Source organism: Ochotona curzoniae, unplaced genomic scaffold, assembly GCF_017591425.1.
Source record: "Ochotona curzoniae isolate NIBS_2020 unplaced genomic scaffold, NIBS_Ocur_1.0 contig_3255, whole genome shotgun sequence".
Classification (NCBI taxonomy): Eukaryota; Metazoa; Chordata; class Mammalia; order Lagomorpha; family Ochotonidae; genus Ochotona; species Ochotona curzoniae.
In genome coordinates, this window is record NW_024465777.1 from 2370027 (window position 1) to 2389419 (window position 19393).

At 55.3% G+C, this 19393-nt stretch overlaps 1 protein-coding gene across 2 annotated transcripts; it reads right to left on the reverse strand.

The window, feature by feature from the left end:
• Positions 1-178: 178 nt before the first annotated feature.
• HMGCL (3-hydroxy-3-methylglutaryl-CoA lyase) lies at positions 179-16289 on the reverse strand. Of its 2 annotated transcripts, XM_040979542.1 has the most exons (9): positions 16203-16289; positions 12876-12959; positions 11440-11547; positions 10970-11065; positions 8553-8701; positions 5726-5789; positions 5035-5223; positions 2334-2459; positions 179-686 (listed from the first exon to the last, which is right to left on the reverse strand). In XM_040979542.1, the coding sequence occupies exons 1-9, from the start codon at positions 16260-16262 to the stop codon at positions 585-587; spliced, it is 978 nt and encodes a 325-aa protein (XP_040835476.1). In that variant the 5' UTR covers positions 16263-16289; the 3' UTR covers positions 179-584. The 2 variants fall into 2 exon arrangements, with proteins under 2 accessions (XP_040835476.1, XP_040835477.1); XM_040979543.1 differs by lacking the exons at positions 5726-5789; positions 8553-8701.
• Positions 16290-19393: the final 3104 nt, after the last annotated feature.

Here is a 19393-nt window from a genome sequence, read left to right on the forward strand (position 1 = left end):
AACTGCCCCTGCGGGCAGCGTCCCTAGCCAGCCCCGGAGCCAGAGATTTCCAGTGTCTGTGCCAGGGACAAGAGGAAATCCTGAGAAGCAGGGGTTGGGGGGTGCACAGTCTCCGTCAGCACCACCACGGCCTGGGGCTGGTCCACTCGCACATGCACACACAGGCTACACTGAGAAATTCTGGAAAATTAAGGCTTTAATTATCCAAAATCATGATCAGACTGGAGATTGAGATGCTGAGGTTGGTAGGTGCCCCCACAGAAGCTCAGCCCTCAGCCCTTTCGGCAAATCCCCTCTGTCAGCACGGGTTATCTTGCTGCCCCTTGCCCTAAGCAGCTGGGTCTCCCTGGGCCCCCCAGCTGGGGCCTGAAGGTCCTTCCTCGCTGGGGGCCCACCCGCCTTCCAAAGTTCACCTCCTGGGCCGCTCCTGCTCCCCGTCCTGGGGCCAGGCAGTGCCCTCTCCAGCCTCCTTCCCACTCCCAGACCTGGCTCCAGGTGGCTGTGAGGTACCCGCTCCTTTTCTGATTCGTTGCCATTTCATCGCGTTATCCATGCACACCCCTGCTTCTGTCCGTTCCTGGGATTCAGAGTTTGCAGGTGGCCTGGGCCACTTTGGAACTGGTTTTCCTGTTGAGGGCTTGGCAGATAAAGTCACCCGCTGCCAGGAGTTTTTGGAGGTTCACACCCTTCAGGAGACAAGTTAGAGGAGATCCGGAGTTGTGAGTGGCCCTCGGCTTCCAGGGCACACCAGGTAAAGGCCGGCAGCCAGCCAGGGTGCCTCCCCCTTCCCTCATCTACATCTGCGATGTACAGTTGGTATGATGGCTTATGGTGCCATCTCCAGGCCTGGCTTAAAGGGGTCAAAATGACACTCCAGGGGCAGCAGGGGGCATGGCGTAACTGGGCAGGGTAGAGTCCTGCCTCTGCCTCCCAACCCAGCTTCCTCCTGATGAGCCCGGGGAAGGCAGCACACGATGGCTCAGGTGCTCGGGCCCCTCACACGGGAGACCCGGATGACCTGGGCTCCGGCATTAGGCTTGCTCAGCCCTGGCCGCTGTGGGTATTTAGGGAGTGAGTCTGAAGCTGGAAGATCTCAGCCTCTCTCTGCTGCTTTGCCTTTTGAGTAAATGCAAGTAGAGAATCAGAAAAATGCCATGTTGAAATAAAGACTGTGAGGTGGCAAGGAGTGGGCATAAAACAGCACCAGCAAGACCTGAGTGAAACGCCTGCCTGCTGGCCCTAGCCCATCTGGCTGCAGCGGCACGGGCTAGCTCCATGGCAAGCATGCGTCCAGCTTCTTGGTCCCCAGCCAGCCCTGTGAGGCGGGCACCGTGACCATTCCCTTCCTTAGATTAGAGGGTTAGATCATTTGGGCCTGCGAATGACAGGGTTAAGTTTTACTTTATTATTTTATAAAGATCCTTTGGGCCCAGCGCTATGGTTCAGTGGCTAAATACTAGCCTTGCACACATGGGGGTCCCATATGAGCATTGGTTTGTGTCTTGGCTTCTCCACTTCCCATCCAGCTCCCTGCTTGTGGCCTGGGAAAGCAGTGGAGGACGGCCCAAAGCTTTGGAACCCTGTACCCACGTGGGAGACCTGGAAGAGGCTCCTGGCTCCTGACTGGTTCAGCTCCGGTCATTGGGTCCACTTGGGGAATGAACCAGTAGATCTTTCTTTGTCTCTCTTTCTCTTGGTAAATATGAAAATATTTTATTTGAAAGGCAGAGTTAGGGAGAGGGAAGAAAGAAAAAGAGGGAAAGATTTTCTATTTGGTTCCCCCTGAATGGTTATAGCCAGGGTTGGAACAGCCTGATGTGAGGCACCTAGAACTCCAGCCGGGTCTCCCAGGTGGGTGCAGGGGCCCATGTGCTTGGACCATCCTCCTCTGCTTGCCTGGGCACATTGTCAGGAAGTTGCATGGGTAGTGGAGCAGCTGGGAATCGAACTAGCACACGGAGAGGGGATCAGGTGACACGGATGGTGGCAGCTGCATCTCCTGCACCACAACACGGGCTCAGCTGTTAAACCCAGCTACAGCTAACCCTGAAGCCACTCAGCTTCCACGCCTCCCCTGACCTCCCACGATGGGGGAAACCCTCAGGCCTATGGGCTAAGTCCACCTTTCAGTTCTTGCTCCAGTCCCTGGCACCTCCTCCTAGGACAGAAGTATCCAACTCACATGGATCCCAGGACGTCATGCTCACGCTGTTGCTTCCTGCACCCCTTGCTGCTGCCTCAAAAACACAAAGCTCCGGGGTCCCTTCCCTTCCCTTCCCTTCTGTCCTTTGGGTAGTTCCCAGGTGCTGCCAGTAGGGGGCAGGTGGACTCACCGTGTGAATGCCCAAGCCTGCCAGCATGTAGACCAGGTCCTCGGTGGCCAAGTTCCCAGATGCCCCCTGTGCATAGGGGCAGCCTCCAAGCCCGGCCACGGAGGCATCCACGACGCTCACCCCCATCTGGGAACAAGGAAGAGGAAAGGCGGCTGTCACCAGGACCAGAGTCTTGAGCCCACTGCCCTGGCCTCAACTGCTCTGGCTGAGTCTCCATGTAGTGTGGGGAGCCCGTGGCCATGCATGCCTGGCTACAGTGGGGAGTCCCCAGCACTGCCTGCCGTCCACCTGCAGGTTCCCTTCGCAGCCGGGCTCTTTTCTTTGACTCTCATCACAGTTAAATCCTACTCACCTTGAGGCCACCTCCTCCCAGAAGTCCTCCCACACCACTGACCTGACTGTCTCCACTGCTGTGATTTCAGACCCCAGTCCCCCAAGCCTGCAGTCACCTGGAGCCCCCCAGAGCCCTGCCCCATTCCCGGGCAGCCACTTCCTTCTCCACTAGATGGCGATCTCATTTCTCCTCTCCATTGGGGCCTCTACCTCCTTCCTCACTTTCAGCTGCTGCACCATTCGAAAATGAAGTGGACACAACCAAAGGAGGTGTCCCCATTAGCTCCCACGGTCACACGCCCCAGTCCCACCTGTATCCGGGTCCCAGGCTGCATCCTTGCAGTCCCAGACACTGCCTGGCTGGCCTTCTCTGGCGAGACCACTCGTCTCTGCTGGAGGACCAGTTTTCCAGTCTCCCCGCCCAACTGTCACTCCCTCTCCTGGGCCACCATCTTCTACAAATCCTTGGGGAACCCTCCAGCCTCCTATTCCTTGGCTCCACTCAAGGCAGAATGCCTGAAAAGGGCTGTCCCTACCTCGGATCTCCTGCCAGCCTCACCCGCAGCCATGAACAGGCCGTGTCCGCTGAGAGCTCGAGAGGGGGTCATGGAGACCCCATGCTGCGAACGCCAAGGTCAGGTCTTTGGTCTGCAGGTGCCCGTCAGTGCCTTCACGCTGTGCCCAGGCCCCACCCTGGTCAGCCTGGGCTGGCCATGGCTTGTCCTGCCACCTGTGTGCCTCTGACCCTGTCGGGCCAGGGCTCTTTGCCTCACTCACCCCTGCTGACTTTCCCATGTTAACTCATACATGCTGAAGACCCCAGCATGCGCGCCCTGCACTGACCCTGCCCTGAGCGGCCTCAGCTCCCCACCGCCACCAACAGCCAGAGGCAGCCCTTTAAAGGGGGAATCCCCTCTGCTCCAGACAGGCAGCTTTCTGCTCACGCCCTGCACGGCCATCTCACTTGTACATCCTTTACCTCTGCTGCCCTCCCCCTGGCCAGTGCTCCTGCCCTGCACACAGCTGGCACACACTACCCCAGGGTCTTTGCACCTGCTCTTCCAGGCTGGCCTGCTTGCCTCTCCCTGCCTGGGAGGGCTCCCTCCCTCACTTCTTTCAGGTCTCTCTCAGGTCTGCTTTATTTTTCCACAGCACACAGCACACGTTTTTCATCTGTTTTCTTGACCATTTGTTTCTCTCTCATTGAGAGAGCGTCAGCTTCATGAAGTCAGAGACTGCCGTGGTTGCAGGTGAATCCTCAGTGCCAGGAACAGCGTCTGGCACCCAGGAGGGCATGGTTGGGTACATGGCCTCCAGGCTGTGCTTATGTTGCCAGAGGGCTGGAACTGGGCTGTTTCACTCCTGTGGTCAGTGCACAGTTAAGCATCTGGCGCACACCTGGACCTCATCCTTACGGGACTGCTGGGAGCCCCTGAGAGATGCTCGCACACAGGACAGTGGGGACACTAGGGACCAAGAGACTGAGCAGGGCTGAGAGGCAGCGTCCAGGAATGGGTGGGGTGAGGATGGTGTCGCAAGTGTGTCACACTCCATGTGCCGCTGTCCCTCACCTGCCTGGAAAGGGGCTGGTGTCACAGCAAGCTGAGCAATGGACCACCTTAACCTACACAGCCACATCTCTAAGCAAATGGTGACAGGAAATAAAAGACTCCCTGCAGGGAGAACCACGACCCTCTGGGCCCTGGGAGAGAACAGAGACAGCGAGAGTGCACAGGTGGCCGGAGTCTGCTTCACTACCCTAACGATGGCACGACAGGCTGACGCCACAAGCAGCTGGCTTGTGGTGAGACACCAACGATGTTTTCTCTCAGACTGGCAGTGTGTGCAGTCCCCACTCGGGATCACCCCTGCAAAATAAAACCTCAAGAGAAGCCTATGATGAGGTGCAGTCCCATCTTTGGGGCCGGCATTGAAGGCATGCCCGTGTGCCACCTCCTGGCCTGGTCCTCCCACACCCATGTGCACTGCAGGTATGTGTGCACACACACATGCCCGTGGGACCCAGCCTCACACTTAAAATGCAAGCCTGCCTCCTGTTTCTGGCCACTTAACCCTTCGTGTCCTTCAAGCTTTGCCTGGGCTACTTCCGTCACATCCTCCCCAACCCATGCAGCTGGCACGGGGTTCCCCTTTGCGTCACCTGTCACAGGGCAGGGTCCCCACAGCCTCCTCACACACAGATGGCGCCATGCACGCTCACGACAGGAACTATGTCTGTATGCACCCCACCTTCCCCCAGCCCAGGACCTGGCACAGTAGCAGCAGGGAATGCTCACTGAGAGAGTAGCAGAGACCAGGCTGCCCTGGCCCCATGCCCTCTGGGGCAATGGGCACGAGCCTTTGTTACCTGCAAGGCCACCAAGGTGTTGGCCAGGGCTTGGCCGTAGGTGTCGTGGCAGTGGACAGCCAGGGCAAACAGCGGCACCTCGTGCGTGACAGCAGACAGCATGTCCTTCATGGCCCCTGGGGTGCCCACGCCGATGGTGTCCCCCAGGGAGATCTCATAGCAGCCCATTGAGTACAGCTTCTTAGCGACCTGGGGAAGCAGGCCGGGGTGAGGGCCCCAGGGCCCGGCAGTCAGGGCTCAGGAGCCGAGTAGGGATCCTGTCTCTGTCCGAGGCATGAGAGTCCCACGGGATCACAGGCTCCCACACCTGAGCGTGGCAATCATGAGTCTCATCCCAGGAACCCTGAGACTGTGGGTGTAGGGCAGAGAACCAGCCACGCCCACGACCCACTCACCAACATCCCTCCCACAGCCTCCTCTCACACCTCACCCACCGGTCACACCCGGGGCTGGACTGGGCAGTTCTGTCCTGGCTGGTAAGATCCATGCAGTGCCAGGGCTGGCACACTGGCTACAGATTTTTAGTACAAACACTTAAGCATTCAGAAGCCACCTGCACCAGGAAGGCACTGGGCAAATGAATGAAATTGTGACCTAGCAGAAGACAGCACGAGAACAATGCATGTGTTGAGGGCAGGTGAGGAAGTCCACTCCGACCCCCTGCCCCACAAGAGCCCCACCCAACACACACCTCAGCCACTTTAGCCGGGGAGACCTTCCCTTCGTAGGGGCATCCCAGCACACAGGACACATACCTGCAGGAACACAGAGCAAGAAGGCCATCAGTGCCCTGGGCTCTTCGGCCAGTAGGGCACAGGCAGGGTGGCTGATGGACACATACATGCTTGGCCAGCCTGGATTCAGAACCCGAAGGCTGGCTGGAGGCCAAGGGCTGAACCCCAGGCTGGCTCAGGGAGGTGCTGAGGGAACAAAGGCAGTGGCGACCTGGTGCCACGAGGGAGCGGTAGAGACCCTGGCAGGGCTCACAGGCTACTTCTTATAGGAGGAGCTGCAGTTTCCAAGCAGAGAAGCTAGAACCAGTGGGCACCTGACCCGCAGAGGGGTGAGGGCATGCAGCCCTAAGCTAGGGGGCTGGCCCCAACCTCAGGAGACAGAGGGCGGGAGGAGACTGCAGGGCCAAGCACGGACCCAGTAGATGGAGGGCCACAGGGTCAGTAGCTGCAGGGTTGGCAGACAACCTGGTGCTCACGCTGTCCTCTGCCACTCCTGACCAGCCACTCATGTGCCACTGAGCTGGGACAAGGCTTCCCAGACAGAAAGGCAATGAAAGAAGAAGGCAGGACGATCATGGACAGTGACTAGGCTCTGAGGGAGGAAAGGGTGCTGTGGTGGGCGCAGCAAGAGGCCAAGTGCAGCTTGGATACTCCAAGTGCAGTATCCCTGGAAGCCCTCCCAGGGGGACTGCAGGAAGGGGAAGACCAGTGAGAGTGTGCCCCGGACAGAGGCGGCAGCACCCAGCCAGGGCAGGGAGCCCCGGGGCAGAGGCAGCAGCACCCAGCCAGGGACAGGGAGCCCTGGGGCAGAGGCGGCAGCACCCAGCCAGGGTGAGGGAGCCCTGGGGCAGAGGTGACAGCACCCAGCCAGGGCAGGGAGCCCCAGGGCAGAGGTGGCAGCACCCAGCCAGGGCAGGGAGCCCCGGGGCAGAGGCGGCAGCACCCAGCCAGGGACAGGGAGCCCTGGGGCAGAGGCAGCAGCACCCAGCCAGGGACAGGGAGCCCTGGGGCAGAGGCAGCAGCACCCAGCCAGAGCAGGGAGCCCCGGGGCAGAGGCGGCAGCACCCAGCCAGGGACAGAGAGCAGAGGCTGGAGGCCATGGAGCAGAGGAGTGGAGGGCACAGCTCCTCACGGCTCTTGGGGTTATCTGGGTCTTGGATGGAGATGGCCAGTGCCCAGCTGGCCCCTCTACAGCTGAAGTGTTAAAACCTGTGACAGTCAAGCACTGCTGATTAAGACACACGGAGGGGACAGTGTGTGGCCAGTGGGTTAGGCCGCCCTGCTGTCGCATCCCTTTGCAGAATGAACCAACGGATGAAGATCTAGCTCTTTCTTTTTTTTTCTCCCACTCATTCTATCTTTCAAATAAACGAATAGTTTTTAAAAAACAGTCATAGTGGGTCCACTGCAGTAGCCTAGTGGCTAAAGTCCTTGCCTTGCATGCACTGGCATCCCATATGGGCACCAGTTGGTATCCGGTGGCCCCACTTCCTCTCCAGCTCCCTGCTCGTGGCCTGGGAAAGCAGTGGAGGACAGCCCTAAGTCTTGGGACCCTACAGCCATGTGGGAGACCCAGACAGGGCTCCTGGCACCTGGCTTTGGATCCAGTTGTTGCGGCTACTTGGGGAGTAACAACCAGTGGACAGATCTTCCCCTCTGTCTCTCCTCCTCTTGGTATACCTGACTTTCCAATAAATAAATAAATAAATAAATAAATAAATAAATCTTTATAAATAAAAGACGTAACAAATGTTTTCTGCATAAATAGTTTTCCTAAAGATTTATGTGAAAAGAATGACAGAAAGAGAGAGGGAGACAGGGAGATCTTCCAGCCACTGGTTCACTCCTTAACTGTCTTCAGGAAGGACTGGGCTGGGCTTGGAGCCAGGAGCTGTCCCCAGGTCTCCCACGTGGGGGCAGGAGCCCAGGCACTAGGGCCAGCCTCTGCTACCTCGCAGGTGCCTTAGCAGGTGCCTTAGCAGGGAGCGGGATTGGAAGTGGAGGAGGCAGGACTTGAAGTGGCCGCAGTTCTACAATGCCCCGACCTCAATCACTTGAGATAGCAAGATCTCTGTGTACCTTCCTGTTTTAAGTCTCCCACTTATTCACCAAACACTGCCGAGTAAGGAAAACTCCTGTGGAAACCGCACAGGCCTCGAGGCCGGGGCGACGTGAGCCCCTGCCTTCCCACGGATCCACTCATGGCTGCTGTGAACTGGGTCGGGTGCCTGAGAGCAGGGTGCAGCAGGAGCGGGCAGAGATGTGGGCTCCGCCCTCGTGGCGAGGATTTAGCCACAGGTCAGTGCACCAGCTCCAGCTGAGGACAAGACGAAGCGACCCCAAGAAGGATGCAGGAGCACTGAGGTAGCATCTATGGGCCAGAGGTGGCAGAGAACACAGCGGCAGGGAGCAGTGGAAAGGAGCTCCGGGGGGCTGGCATGTGGTGGGCACAGGAGGCAGGGGCCACAAGGTAGTGGGCTTCCAAGCCACCTTCAGAGTACAAGTGGGGTTGATGAGGGAGAGGTTTGGAATCAGGGACAAGGTGCTCAGGCGTGTCCTCTTGAAGGACGTCCTCGGCTGGCTGCTCAGGGGTGCAGCCTTCCGGACTGTTCACTCTCCCTGTGCCTTGGTTTTGCCATCTGTAAAATGGGGGGTGGCTCTGGGGCCCCTGCTAAGTAGATGAGGCATATAGGGTTCTCAGTGGGTGGACGGCTGAAGCTGGGGCCTTGGTCCATGCCGGAAGGGCACCGAGGAGCAAGAAAAGCACAAGGCGTGCTGACTCACCCCCGCACGGGGATACTGGCTGCCCGAGCTGCCTGCATGATGGCATCAAACCGCTGGAAACTCTCCTCAATGGAGCAGTTGATGTTCTTTTTGGTGAAGAGCTCAGAGGCGGCTCCGAAGATGCTCACTTCCTTGGCACCGGCAGCCACCTGTCAACACCATGGATGGCAGACACGTGTCTCGCAGTGAATGTTAGGATGAGGGTTACAGAGAGAACTGTGTCCTGACCCCAGCAGGATGCGGCCTTTTCTGGAAACAGGGTCAGTGCAGAAGCGAGGAGATAGCGTGAGGCCAGGCTGGGGCAGGGCGGGCTGCTGGTGCCAGAGGACTGGTGTCCTTAAAAGGAGGGACTTGCAAAGGCACAGGAGGAGGCCAGCAGGAGGAGGAGCAGGGAGGACAATGATGGGCCCATAGGCTAAGCAGCACAGTCACTGTTGCCACCGCCAGAGGCAGGCCGGAGGCCTGGAAGAGATTTCCCAGGCTGTGAAAGAGCCCAGAGCTGGCATGTTTTTTTCTTTAACATTTATTTATTTGTATTCGAAAGCCAAATTTACCAAGAGAAGGAGAGACAAAGATCTCTATGTTGGTTCACTCCCCAAAGGGCTGCCATGGCCACAGCCAAGCTAATCCGAAGCCAGGAGCCAGGAGCTTTTTCTGGGTCCCCCATGCGGGTGCAAGGTTCCAAGGCTTTGGGCTGTTCTTGATTGCTTTCCCAGGCCACAGGCAGGGAGCTGGATGGGAAGCAGGGCTGCTGAGACACGAACTGGTGCTCATATGAGATCCCGGCGTGTGCAAGGCAAGGACTTTAGTGACTAGGCTACCACGCCGAGCCTGTAATTTTATTTGAAAGGCAGAGTTACAGAGAGGAGAGACAGAGATCTTCCATCTGCTGGTTTACTCTCCAAACGGCCTGGAGCCAATCCAAAGCCAGGAGCCAGCAGTCCTTCTGGGTCTCGCATACGAGTGCAGGGCCCAAGGACCTGAGCATCCCTTGCTGCCTTCCCAGGCCGTGAGCAAGGAGCCGGACTGATGTACCAGGGCACGAGCCCGTGTCCACATGGCATGTCGGCTGCAGGAAGAGGCTTAGCCTACCACATCATGGCACCAACCACAGTTATTCTTTAAATTACAATTTTTAAAAATAGTTTCTAACAGATCCAATGTGGTTTATAGATATAATTCTAAGGACATAATATTCCCTCTCCCTACCACTATCACTTTAAGTGGCCCTCAAGGTAGTACTTTCTCATAGGAGCCCCAGAAAATGGATATCTATAGAGAGAATTATAGCTCAGTCATAACAGAGGTGGGGGCTGTGGCACAGTGGGCTAAGCTGCTGAACACTTCTATCCCGCCCAGGACTTCTCCAAGTCCTGGCTATCCCACTTCTGATCCAGCTTCCTGCTAAAGCGGATGATGGTTCAAGACCTTGGGACCCTGCCACCCATGTGGGAAGCTGGGATGGAATTTCAGACTCCTGGCTTTCATCTGGCCCAACCTTAGCTACGGTCGGCATTTGGGGAGTAAACTAGTAGGAGAAATCTCTCTCTCTTTTTTGATCTTTCAAGTAGATGAAAACAGACATTTAAAAGTGTCAGGACACTATATGAGCGCCAGTTTGTGTCCCTGCTGCTCCAGTTTCTTCTTTATTTTAAATTATTATTTTATTTTGATAATCTTTACATTGTTAGTTAGGGCACAGAAGGTCAAGGGCTACAGGAAACTGGGTAAGACCATTGCTTCCACATTCTCTTTCTCTTTTCTTTTTTTTTCTTCTTCTGTATCTGGGGTAAACGGGGAGATAAAGGGAGGCGGCTACCCCACTTCCCATCCAGCTTCCTGCTTGTAGCCTGGGAAAGCAGCAGAGGATGGCCCAAAGCCTTGGGAGCCTGTACCTGCATGGGAGACCTGGAAGAGGCTCCTGGCTCTTGGCTTCAGAATGGCTCAACTCTGACCATGGCAGCTATTTGGGAAGTGAATCAGTGAACAGAAGATGTTTCTCTCTGTCTCTCCTTCTCTTGGTAAATCTGAGTTTCCAACACAAATAAATAGATCTTTAAACAAAAAACAAAAAACAAAAAACAACAACAACAAAAAAAAACGAAAAAAGCAAGCCTGCCCAAGAGCTTGGACCCTCTGGAAAGCAGGCAATCCCGGGGTGCTGACATCCGAGCGGTGCACACTCTGTCTTCCCGAGTCCTCCTAACCAGGTACTCACATTTGTTTCACTTCAGAGTGGAGCCTGCGACTCAGAGAGGTCAAGAACTCGTGGCGATCATGGAGAGGTGAGAGCAGGACCAAGGCTGTCCTGAGCCAAGGAGTGCCCATCACCACTACAGATCCCACGACAGGCCGGGGCCAGTGTCACCCGGCTCATGTCCAGAGTCCCCCAGTCCCCCACCAAGCTGGTTTCTTACCGCTGACTCAAAGCCTTTCAAATTCGGGGTCAGGACTGGGTAACTGCGGCCAGGAAACTTCTGGATGCCCCGTAAGACTTCAGTGTGGTCAGCCATCTGGGAGCCAAGAGACACACATTGCAAGTCACCACCACGAGCAGGCTGGGAACTCTCCTCACACGAGGAGGGAGTGTGTGCTTGGGTCTGGGGGATCACCCTGTAGCCAACCGGCCATGAACCCAGCCCGTTCTGAGTCAGGCAGTGGGCTGCCCTCCGGGAGCCCAGCACTCCTTCCGAAGTGGGGCTTCCTCCCTGCCTGACCACGCCATGAGACGGCGAGCCTGGCTCAGCAAAGTCATCAGAAACATCAAAACTCACTCTCAGCCAGTGGCCGGGACGCCCGGGTTCCCTACTCCCACCTGCTGGAGGACAAGCATGTAACTTGCTCCATCTGGTCCCAGGGAGGGCCTCTCTCTGGGGCTGGGGCTCACCTGGGGCACCCACTTAGGAGACACGAAGCTGGTGGCTTCTATCACGGGCAGCCCTGCTTCAGACAGCATGTCTATCAGCTTGATCTTCACGGCCGTGGGGACCACATTCTGCAGAGACAAGAGGCACAGGATGGCGATCACACGGCTACAGGTGTCAGTGCCCGGCAGCCCACTGTCACGGCGGCTCCCAAAGGCTCCTAGAAACCACAGGTGCCCCCTGCTTGTGGGCGGGCGACAGGGCTGGCTGCGGGGCCTGCAGGCGATGGTCTGGCACCTGACAAGGAGTTAGTATCTCAAGGACATGGTTACTTCCGCACCACACTGACTTTTCTCTGATTAATGTGCAGCTCGTGATCCCATCAACAACTCGAGAGCAATGAGCCTAGACCCCAAAGCACAGAAATGACTACGGGAGAGGAAGCCCAAAGTATCACAGCTTCGCCTTCCACTGTCCTACTGTCTTGCTCAAAAACCTGTGGCTCCCTAGTGCTTCAGGCTTAGGTTAAAGATCCCAGAGACTCCAGGTTCACCCCGGCTCTGTCGCCTGCCCTCTCTAACGTCTGCCTCTCTGCATTCACTGGATCCATTCAACAGATGACTTGGGAAAGTCCTCCCGTTCCTGGTCACACAACTCCAACCTCCTGGGGCTGCCAGCTGGTATTTCCCACAGGCACTCCCTGTGACAGCTACGCTGGTCCTGCCTTAAAGAGACAAGTTCCTCTCACCGAGAAAATAATCAGTATGACATTTCAGAAACATACACTTGGGACAAAAACTCCCCTTAGTCCCAGAGGTGGTCCTATTAACAGCCCAGTAGGTAACTCTCCACAACTGTGCGGTCCAATACGCTAGCCACTAGCCAGCTACCTTTGGTCACAGAAGTTACATTAACAGCCAAAGTCAGTTCCCTCTGACTGAGACAGAGAGAACTCCCATGTGTTGGTTCACTTCCTGAATGCCCACAGTAGCTAGGGGGTTGATGCCGAGAGCCAGGAACTCAACCCAGGTCTCCCAGGTGGGTGGTAGCAGAAGGGCACTGTGGTCAGGAAGGCACCTGGGGTATGGGGCATGGGCAGCTTAGCCACCTACCCAAATGCCCACCCAAGCCATACTTTGAGGGCTCAAGAGCTGCATGTGTTTAGTGGCTGCCATGCAAGAACATTCTAGAATATTTACACCCAGAACACCTTCCCATCTTCTCAGCAAGTTCCATGGAACAAGTTTCTTGTGTCACACATACAAGTTTTAGTTCTGTGCACAAAAGTGTAAGGTTTTGAAAATATCTATTATTTTATAACTTGCTCATGTCACTTGATCAACTCCAGTATTGCTAATGGCTACACAATTCTGCATTTCACAAAAAGCTCATGGTGTCTGATCCAACCTTGTCATGTCTCTGACTGGAGATGTCAGGTTTGGTTCATGTCCATCTTTACCTTTTCATTTTGTAGTCCATCTCGGGGACCAACTTCCACAATTTTCACCTGTTTGGGGAGCGTGCCCACAGACGATGTGCTGACCTTTGATTTAAAAGAGCAAACAGAGTGATTGTCACAACCCCGGCCTCTCCCTGGGGCAAGGCGGGAGCAGGGGCGGTTCACCCTCTCTGACCTGGAGACCAGAAGCCACATTCCTCAGTGGCCAATGCCCATTTGGTGATGACACCACAGAAACAGGAACCAGTGAGTCATGCTCTGGGGACCCAGAGCATACATACACAACTCTGCACCTGCACTCCCTCCATCACCACCACCTGCTGCTTACCTCTTTCCTGCGGCCTGGGCACCAGATGGTGGTGCTCCCGCAGACCTAGCTGAATTCATTAGGTCTCTCTACTGTTGCCCTCTGCCTTGGAGGGTGCCATGCCCCAGACCCACTGGCTGCCTCTCCCACCCAGGGCTTCCCCTTATCCAGCAGGCTCTTCTCACATCTCTTTCGGTCCTAGAGAGGCCCCACCCCCTCAAACCCGTGGGCCATGCAGCCCCTCCTGGCCTTCTCCCAACCCCACTCCAAGACTCAGAGCACTGCCAGTAACCTGCTTCTGGTAGAATTCTGCTCCAGGAGGAACTCGGTCTATCAGTGACCTGCACTTCACCTCCTAGCCTTGGGTACTGAGCTCAGCACAGGTTTATTGAAGTTACAGGGAGGATTGGGGTGGGGTTCTGGGGAAAGGCCAGGCAAACACAGCAATGGGGCTGAGGAGAGAGGACACCCTGAAGAGACAACAGAGCAGAGGAGCTTCCTTGTGTAAAATTGGCCCCAAGCTTCCCTGCATCCCCCCTGCCCAGGAAATGTGACAATCCCATCCCTTCTTTCCCCTGCGCTTCTTACCACGACAAAGCCTGGTTTTGCTCTACACGATTGCACCAGGATGAACACACCGCAGTGGGCTAAGAGGAGGGAGCAGAACCCCTGCAGACCTGCAGGAGGCCCGGCCACCCTCCAGACAGAACGTGAACAGCTCCCTGGAGTGGCCTGGGTTTAGCTTGCAAAGCTTCCTGGGTGCTGGCTAGGGTGTAACCCGCTGAGCGTCGGGAAGGGCCAGGCTATGCGGGAAGAGCATCTCCGGCAGGGATGCCTGCCTCTGCTTCTCTGGTGCCCGCTGCAGTGTGAGTGGCTCCCTTGCTCTGTCTACAGAGTCCAAGACCCTGGGACAGACTAGGTCAGAATAAAGTCAGTTCTACCTTCAGCCCCACAGGAGCTCTTACTCATTAAGCACTCCACATCTGCCAGCGGGGCTTTTGTACAGCGACCCACAGCAGCTTCTACGTAACCTGTGTCACCCGCTGAGGCCCCCAAGAGTCCTAAAAACTTCCAGGAATTCCAGCCAGGCAGCAATCTGAGCCTTAGAGGGGGCTTCCCATCGCATGGCTAGGCCCTGGCATGGGACGTGGCCCTGGCAGGGTGGCTCAATGGCACAGGCCCCTGGCCCTGTGGTCACTGCCATCTCCATGCCACCCTTAGGCTGCCCAGGGATGACCCTCTCTGCCCATAGTATGCCCGACTGTGCGGCACCACCATCAACAGCCATGGCCGATTTAACACCCACGAACACTGGTGCCTGATGGCGGCTCCCATCAATGAGCCTGGCAAAGCGCATTTCCAGCCACACAGCTAGAAAGGAACAAAGCATGGCCTGGGACCCTGTCTGCTTCTGACCTTGAACTTGAGTTAGCAAGCTCACAGAAGACCACGCCTCACGCAATTACCCTGGGTTTTCTCTTTCCAGACCCTTGGTATCCACCATCTGCCTGCAGATTTTCTACCCCTCCCCAACTGGAATGGGCATCCTTGTCTTTAAGGACGTGTAGGAGTTCGCTGAGGGACCACTGCCAGGACTGTGATTCTTCCCACAGTACAGTTACAGCCTAAACCCTGTCAGGTAAAACTTCAACCACAGGCTTCATTGCTTCCTTATGAGGAGCCACAATAACCACTGAAAGCTTTCCCCGCATTTCTTCTATCCTGAGGTAAAGCCACCCATTTCATGGACAAGAAAACCGAGGCTGAGGCTGGCGCCTTGGCTCAACTGGCTAATCCACCTTCAAGCACTAGGATCCCATTCAAGAGCTGGTTCATGTCCCAGTTGCTTCACTCCCATCCAGCTCCCTGCTTGTGACCTGGGAAGGCAGCGGAGGATGTCCCAAGGCCTTAGGACCCTGCACCCAACATGGGAGACCTGGAAAAAGCGCCTGGCTTCAAATTGGCTCAACTCCCCTCCCCCATTGCAGTCACTTGGGGAATGAGGCAGCATGTGGAAGATCTGTTTCTCCTTCTCTCTATAAATCTGACTTTCCAATAAAAATATTCTTTTCTTTTAAAGATTTATTTACTTTTATTGGAAAGGCGGATATACAGAGAGGAAGAGAGACAGAGAGGAAGATCTTCCATCAGATGATTCACTTCCCAAGTGAGCACAACAGCTGGTGCTGCGCCGATCCAAAGCCAGGAGCCAGGAAGCTCCTCTAAGTCTCCCACACAGGTGCAGGGTCCCAAGGCACTGGGCCATCTCCACCACTTTACCAGACCACAAGCAGGGAGTTGGATGGGAAGTGGAGCTGCTGGGATTAGAACCAGAGCCCAAATGGGATCCTGGCGCGTTCAAGGCGAGGACTTTAGCTGCTAGGCCACGCTGCCTGGTCCAAAAATAAATATTCTTACACACACACACACAAAAGCCCTTAGGGTGAGGCAGTCAATCACAACATTGCTCAGCAGAGCTGGTGGCCAACGTGGGGACACCACGGTTGGAACTTTTACTCATGGGGGTGTCCCCCACTCCACTCCCTGTGTGGAGGAGGGGAGAACTTCAGGATCCATCCCAGGGGAGTCCCAGCCTGACCCCAGGCACCCCAAGTTCAGCTCAGTAAGCAGCAATAGCTCCCCAGCGGCCCTAAAGCAACAACAGCTGGAAGTGGACACGAGGGACAGGGTCACTTTAGCAAGCCTAATTGCAAGTGTTGGTAGTTTTCACTGGGGCAGAGGTGACAGGTCTGACGCTCAGAGCGAGAAAAGAGCCCGGGGCGCTGGAAGGGCCCTGCACGGGCAATCAGGACGCCCGGGATGGTGTCCCAGCTCTCCACGACCCCGCTGCACCTCTCGGGGCCACCAGTAGCCCTTCAGGGACCTGGGGGAGCCAGAGAGTCAAGGCTCTCCCGAGGCTGTTCAGCTTCGCATCTCAGACACGGCCGCCACGGGCCAAGCCCCCGACCCTGACTGCAGGGTGCCTGCAGGGTCGCCCCCTCGGTGGACGGGGCACTTACAGCCCGGAGGGTCGCCAAGCCCACCAGTCGCCGCGGCAGAACCTTCCTCACTGTCGCCATCTTGGCCCAGCCTTCCCAGGCCCCGCCTCCGCGCCCCACGTGATGGCCAGCGGCTTGGCCCCTCCCCCCGGGGCGGGGCCTCTACGGTCGCGACGCCCCGCCTCACCTCCAGCCCTGCCTGTTTATATTCCATTAGGCAGTCTGATTTTAGGCAAAGTGAAACGCTAGGAACGACAAAAATTAAGCAAAGTCTCTTGCTTCCTGGGTTTAGATTCTGAAACCTGTGGCGCGGCAGATAGTAACGATTTCACGGTTTTATGCTTTTTACCTTTCATAAAAAGCACTGTCTGCCACTCACTGTTCTTAGTTTTTTTGCATGTATTAATTTTTCTTTTAAACATTTTATTTATTTGAAAGGCAGAATTACAGAAAGAGACCAAGACAGAGACACTGTTCATTCCCCAAATAGCCCACTGCCAAGAGTTGGGCCAGTCTGAAGCAAGAAGCCAGGAGAGCTGTGCAGGTCTCCCCCGCCGGTGCAGGAGCCCAAGCACTTGAGCCATCTTCCCTTATTATCCCAGGCGCTTCAGCAGGGAGCTGGATCAGAAGTGGAGTGGCAGGGACTCAAACTGGCATCCATCTGAGATGCCAGTGTCAGAAGCAGCAGCTTTACCAGATATATTTATATATTTATTTGAAAGTTAGAGTTATAGAGAGAGGGAGAAACACAGAGAGCTTCCGTTTGCTGGTTCAATCCCCAGTCAGGGCTGGGCCTGGCCGAAGCCAGGGGTCAGTAGCTTCCTCTGGGCCTCCCATGTCACTGTCAGGGGCCCAAAGACTGGTGAGCCGTCTTCCATTTCTTTTTTTCAGGCCATCAGCAAGGAGATGGATCAGAAGTGGAGCAGCTGGGGCTTAAAGTGATGCCCATAGGGGATTGGAGGTAGCAGCTTAACTCATTGTACTATAACGTCGGCTCCACATATCTTAACTTTTCATCATGGTCTGTAGGATTCGGAAGTGGGCAGTGAACTCCAGAAAAGCAAGTGTCTTTTAATTTCCTATCCTGAAAGATGAGTAAGATCTAGCCAAGCAAGGAGGATGCAAGGAGGTGTCTAGCCACAGAGAGATGAGCCTACACAAAGGCCCAGGGCATAGAAAGCGACTGTTAAGAGCAGTGTTTTGTAAACTGTATTCAGTGAACAGTTGGTCACTACTTGGTCACAATGGCAATTTAATAGGTTCCAACTCTTCTAAATAAATGGAATAGGAATAATCAGTATGAGCAGTGTAAAAGTAGCAAAGCCAAGTGGTGCTTTGCAAAACTTAATTTTTTTTTTCCAATGTCCACCAAGGTGCAATATAAAGTGAATTTTTTTACTGTGGTCTGAATTAACAATATTTGGGAAGCCGTCCTTTTAGAAAAACAAGAAAAAAAAAAAAAAAAGGAAGTTGGGGCGGGGGCTCAGATCACTAACCAGAGGGGATGGCGGGCATGGATCTCAGGCTCCGAGCGCCTGCTGCCGGCACCTCAGCGTGCCTGAGCGTGCCTGACAGCAGCGTTTTGGAGATGCTGAGAGCAGAGATCTGATGAAATTCCTGTTGTATCAGCAGCTATGGTGGCTGCCGGGTGAGATCCAGCGGTCGTACTGCCGTGTCCAGTGTCCTTGGTAGTCTCCGGACAGGTAGGGACAGCGCCCTGTTTGCCTCCAAGGGACTCAGATTTGACCCAAGGGGAGAACCAGAGGGAAGCATTTTATTGCGCTTTGCCAGCACTGGCAGTTTCCTCTGCAGTCACACTGAGCGCTACGCATGGATCGTCCCATCCGCAGCAGATGCACTGACCTGAGGCCCAGGGTGTCAGCTTGGTGTAGGAAGCCCTGTGACTTTCAGAGCTACCGACCATTGCTAAAAGAGCTTCAAGGAGACCTAAGTAGATGACTCCAGAGTTCATGATCTGAAAAACTTGGTGTTGCTCCAGTGTCTACCACCGCAAGCGAGCACAGCTGGGCTGCAATAGAACACCTGCATCCTGTGTCGTCCTGCTTGCATTCCTGACTCCAGCTTCCGAGTCCATCTTCCTGCTCATGCAGACCCTGGGAGGCAGTGGTGATGGCTCGAGTGGCTGGGTGCCTGTCACCCCATAGGAGATCTGGGTTGAGTTCCCAACTCCAATACCTGGCCTGAACTGGAGCCTCTATGGGCATCTTGGGAGTGATCACATGGGAGCTCTTTGTCTCTCCTGCTCTCTCTGCCTCTAAAAATCAATATTTAAGCAACACAGTTAAAGAGAGGGGTGGGCAGGTGACCCAGTGGATAAACACTGCCTGGCACACCTGCATCCCATCGTGGATGGCCTGGGTTGCGGTCCCAGCCCTCATTCCCATTCCAGCTCCCTGCTGATGTGACGTCTCCAGGAGCTGGATCCCTGGCACCCAAGGGGAGATCTGGATGAAGTTCCTGACTTCCTGCTTCAGCCTGCTGTTGTAGGCACTGGGGACTAACTAGGAAAATGGGAGCTGTTTCTCTGTCTCTATCTCTCCAAGGAAATAAGTAATGGAAAACCGAAAAATCCATTTGAACATTCATGAGGAAAGAAAGAGAACCTGGAACACCTAGGCCCATCTTGAAAATAAAGAACCTTGGAGACTTCACACTGATTTCAAAGGTCCAATGATAAAGCTGGGCCTGGCGCGATGGCTCAGTTGGGTAATCCAGCACTCCCTATGGGTGCTGCTTTGTGTCCCAGCTGCTCCACTTCCCCTGCTTGTGGCCTGGGAAAACAGTAGAGGACAGCTCAAAGCCCTGGGACTCTGCACCCACATGGGAGATCCGGAAGAAGCTCCTGGTTTTTAGTTTCACATTGGCTCAGTTCCAGCTGTTGAGGCCATTTGGGAAGTGAACCAGTGTATGGAAGATTTCTCTTTCTGTGTGTCTCCTCTTTCTGTAGCGCAACCTTTCAAATTAAAAAATAAAGACAAAAACAACAAAACCAAGTCAAAAATGGAGAAATATTTGAAGACGTTTGTTGGGTCTTTTTGATTAAGCCCCTGTGAAGCTGATACTGCCCGGTGTGAGCCAAGGTTAATCACTGCATTTGTGCTTTCCTCCCTCTGGGGAGTTTCCAGAAGAAGCATTCAGGAGGCGTCGGCACGCCACCTTTCACTAAAGACTGACGAGCAGAGTGTGATTCC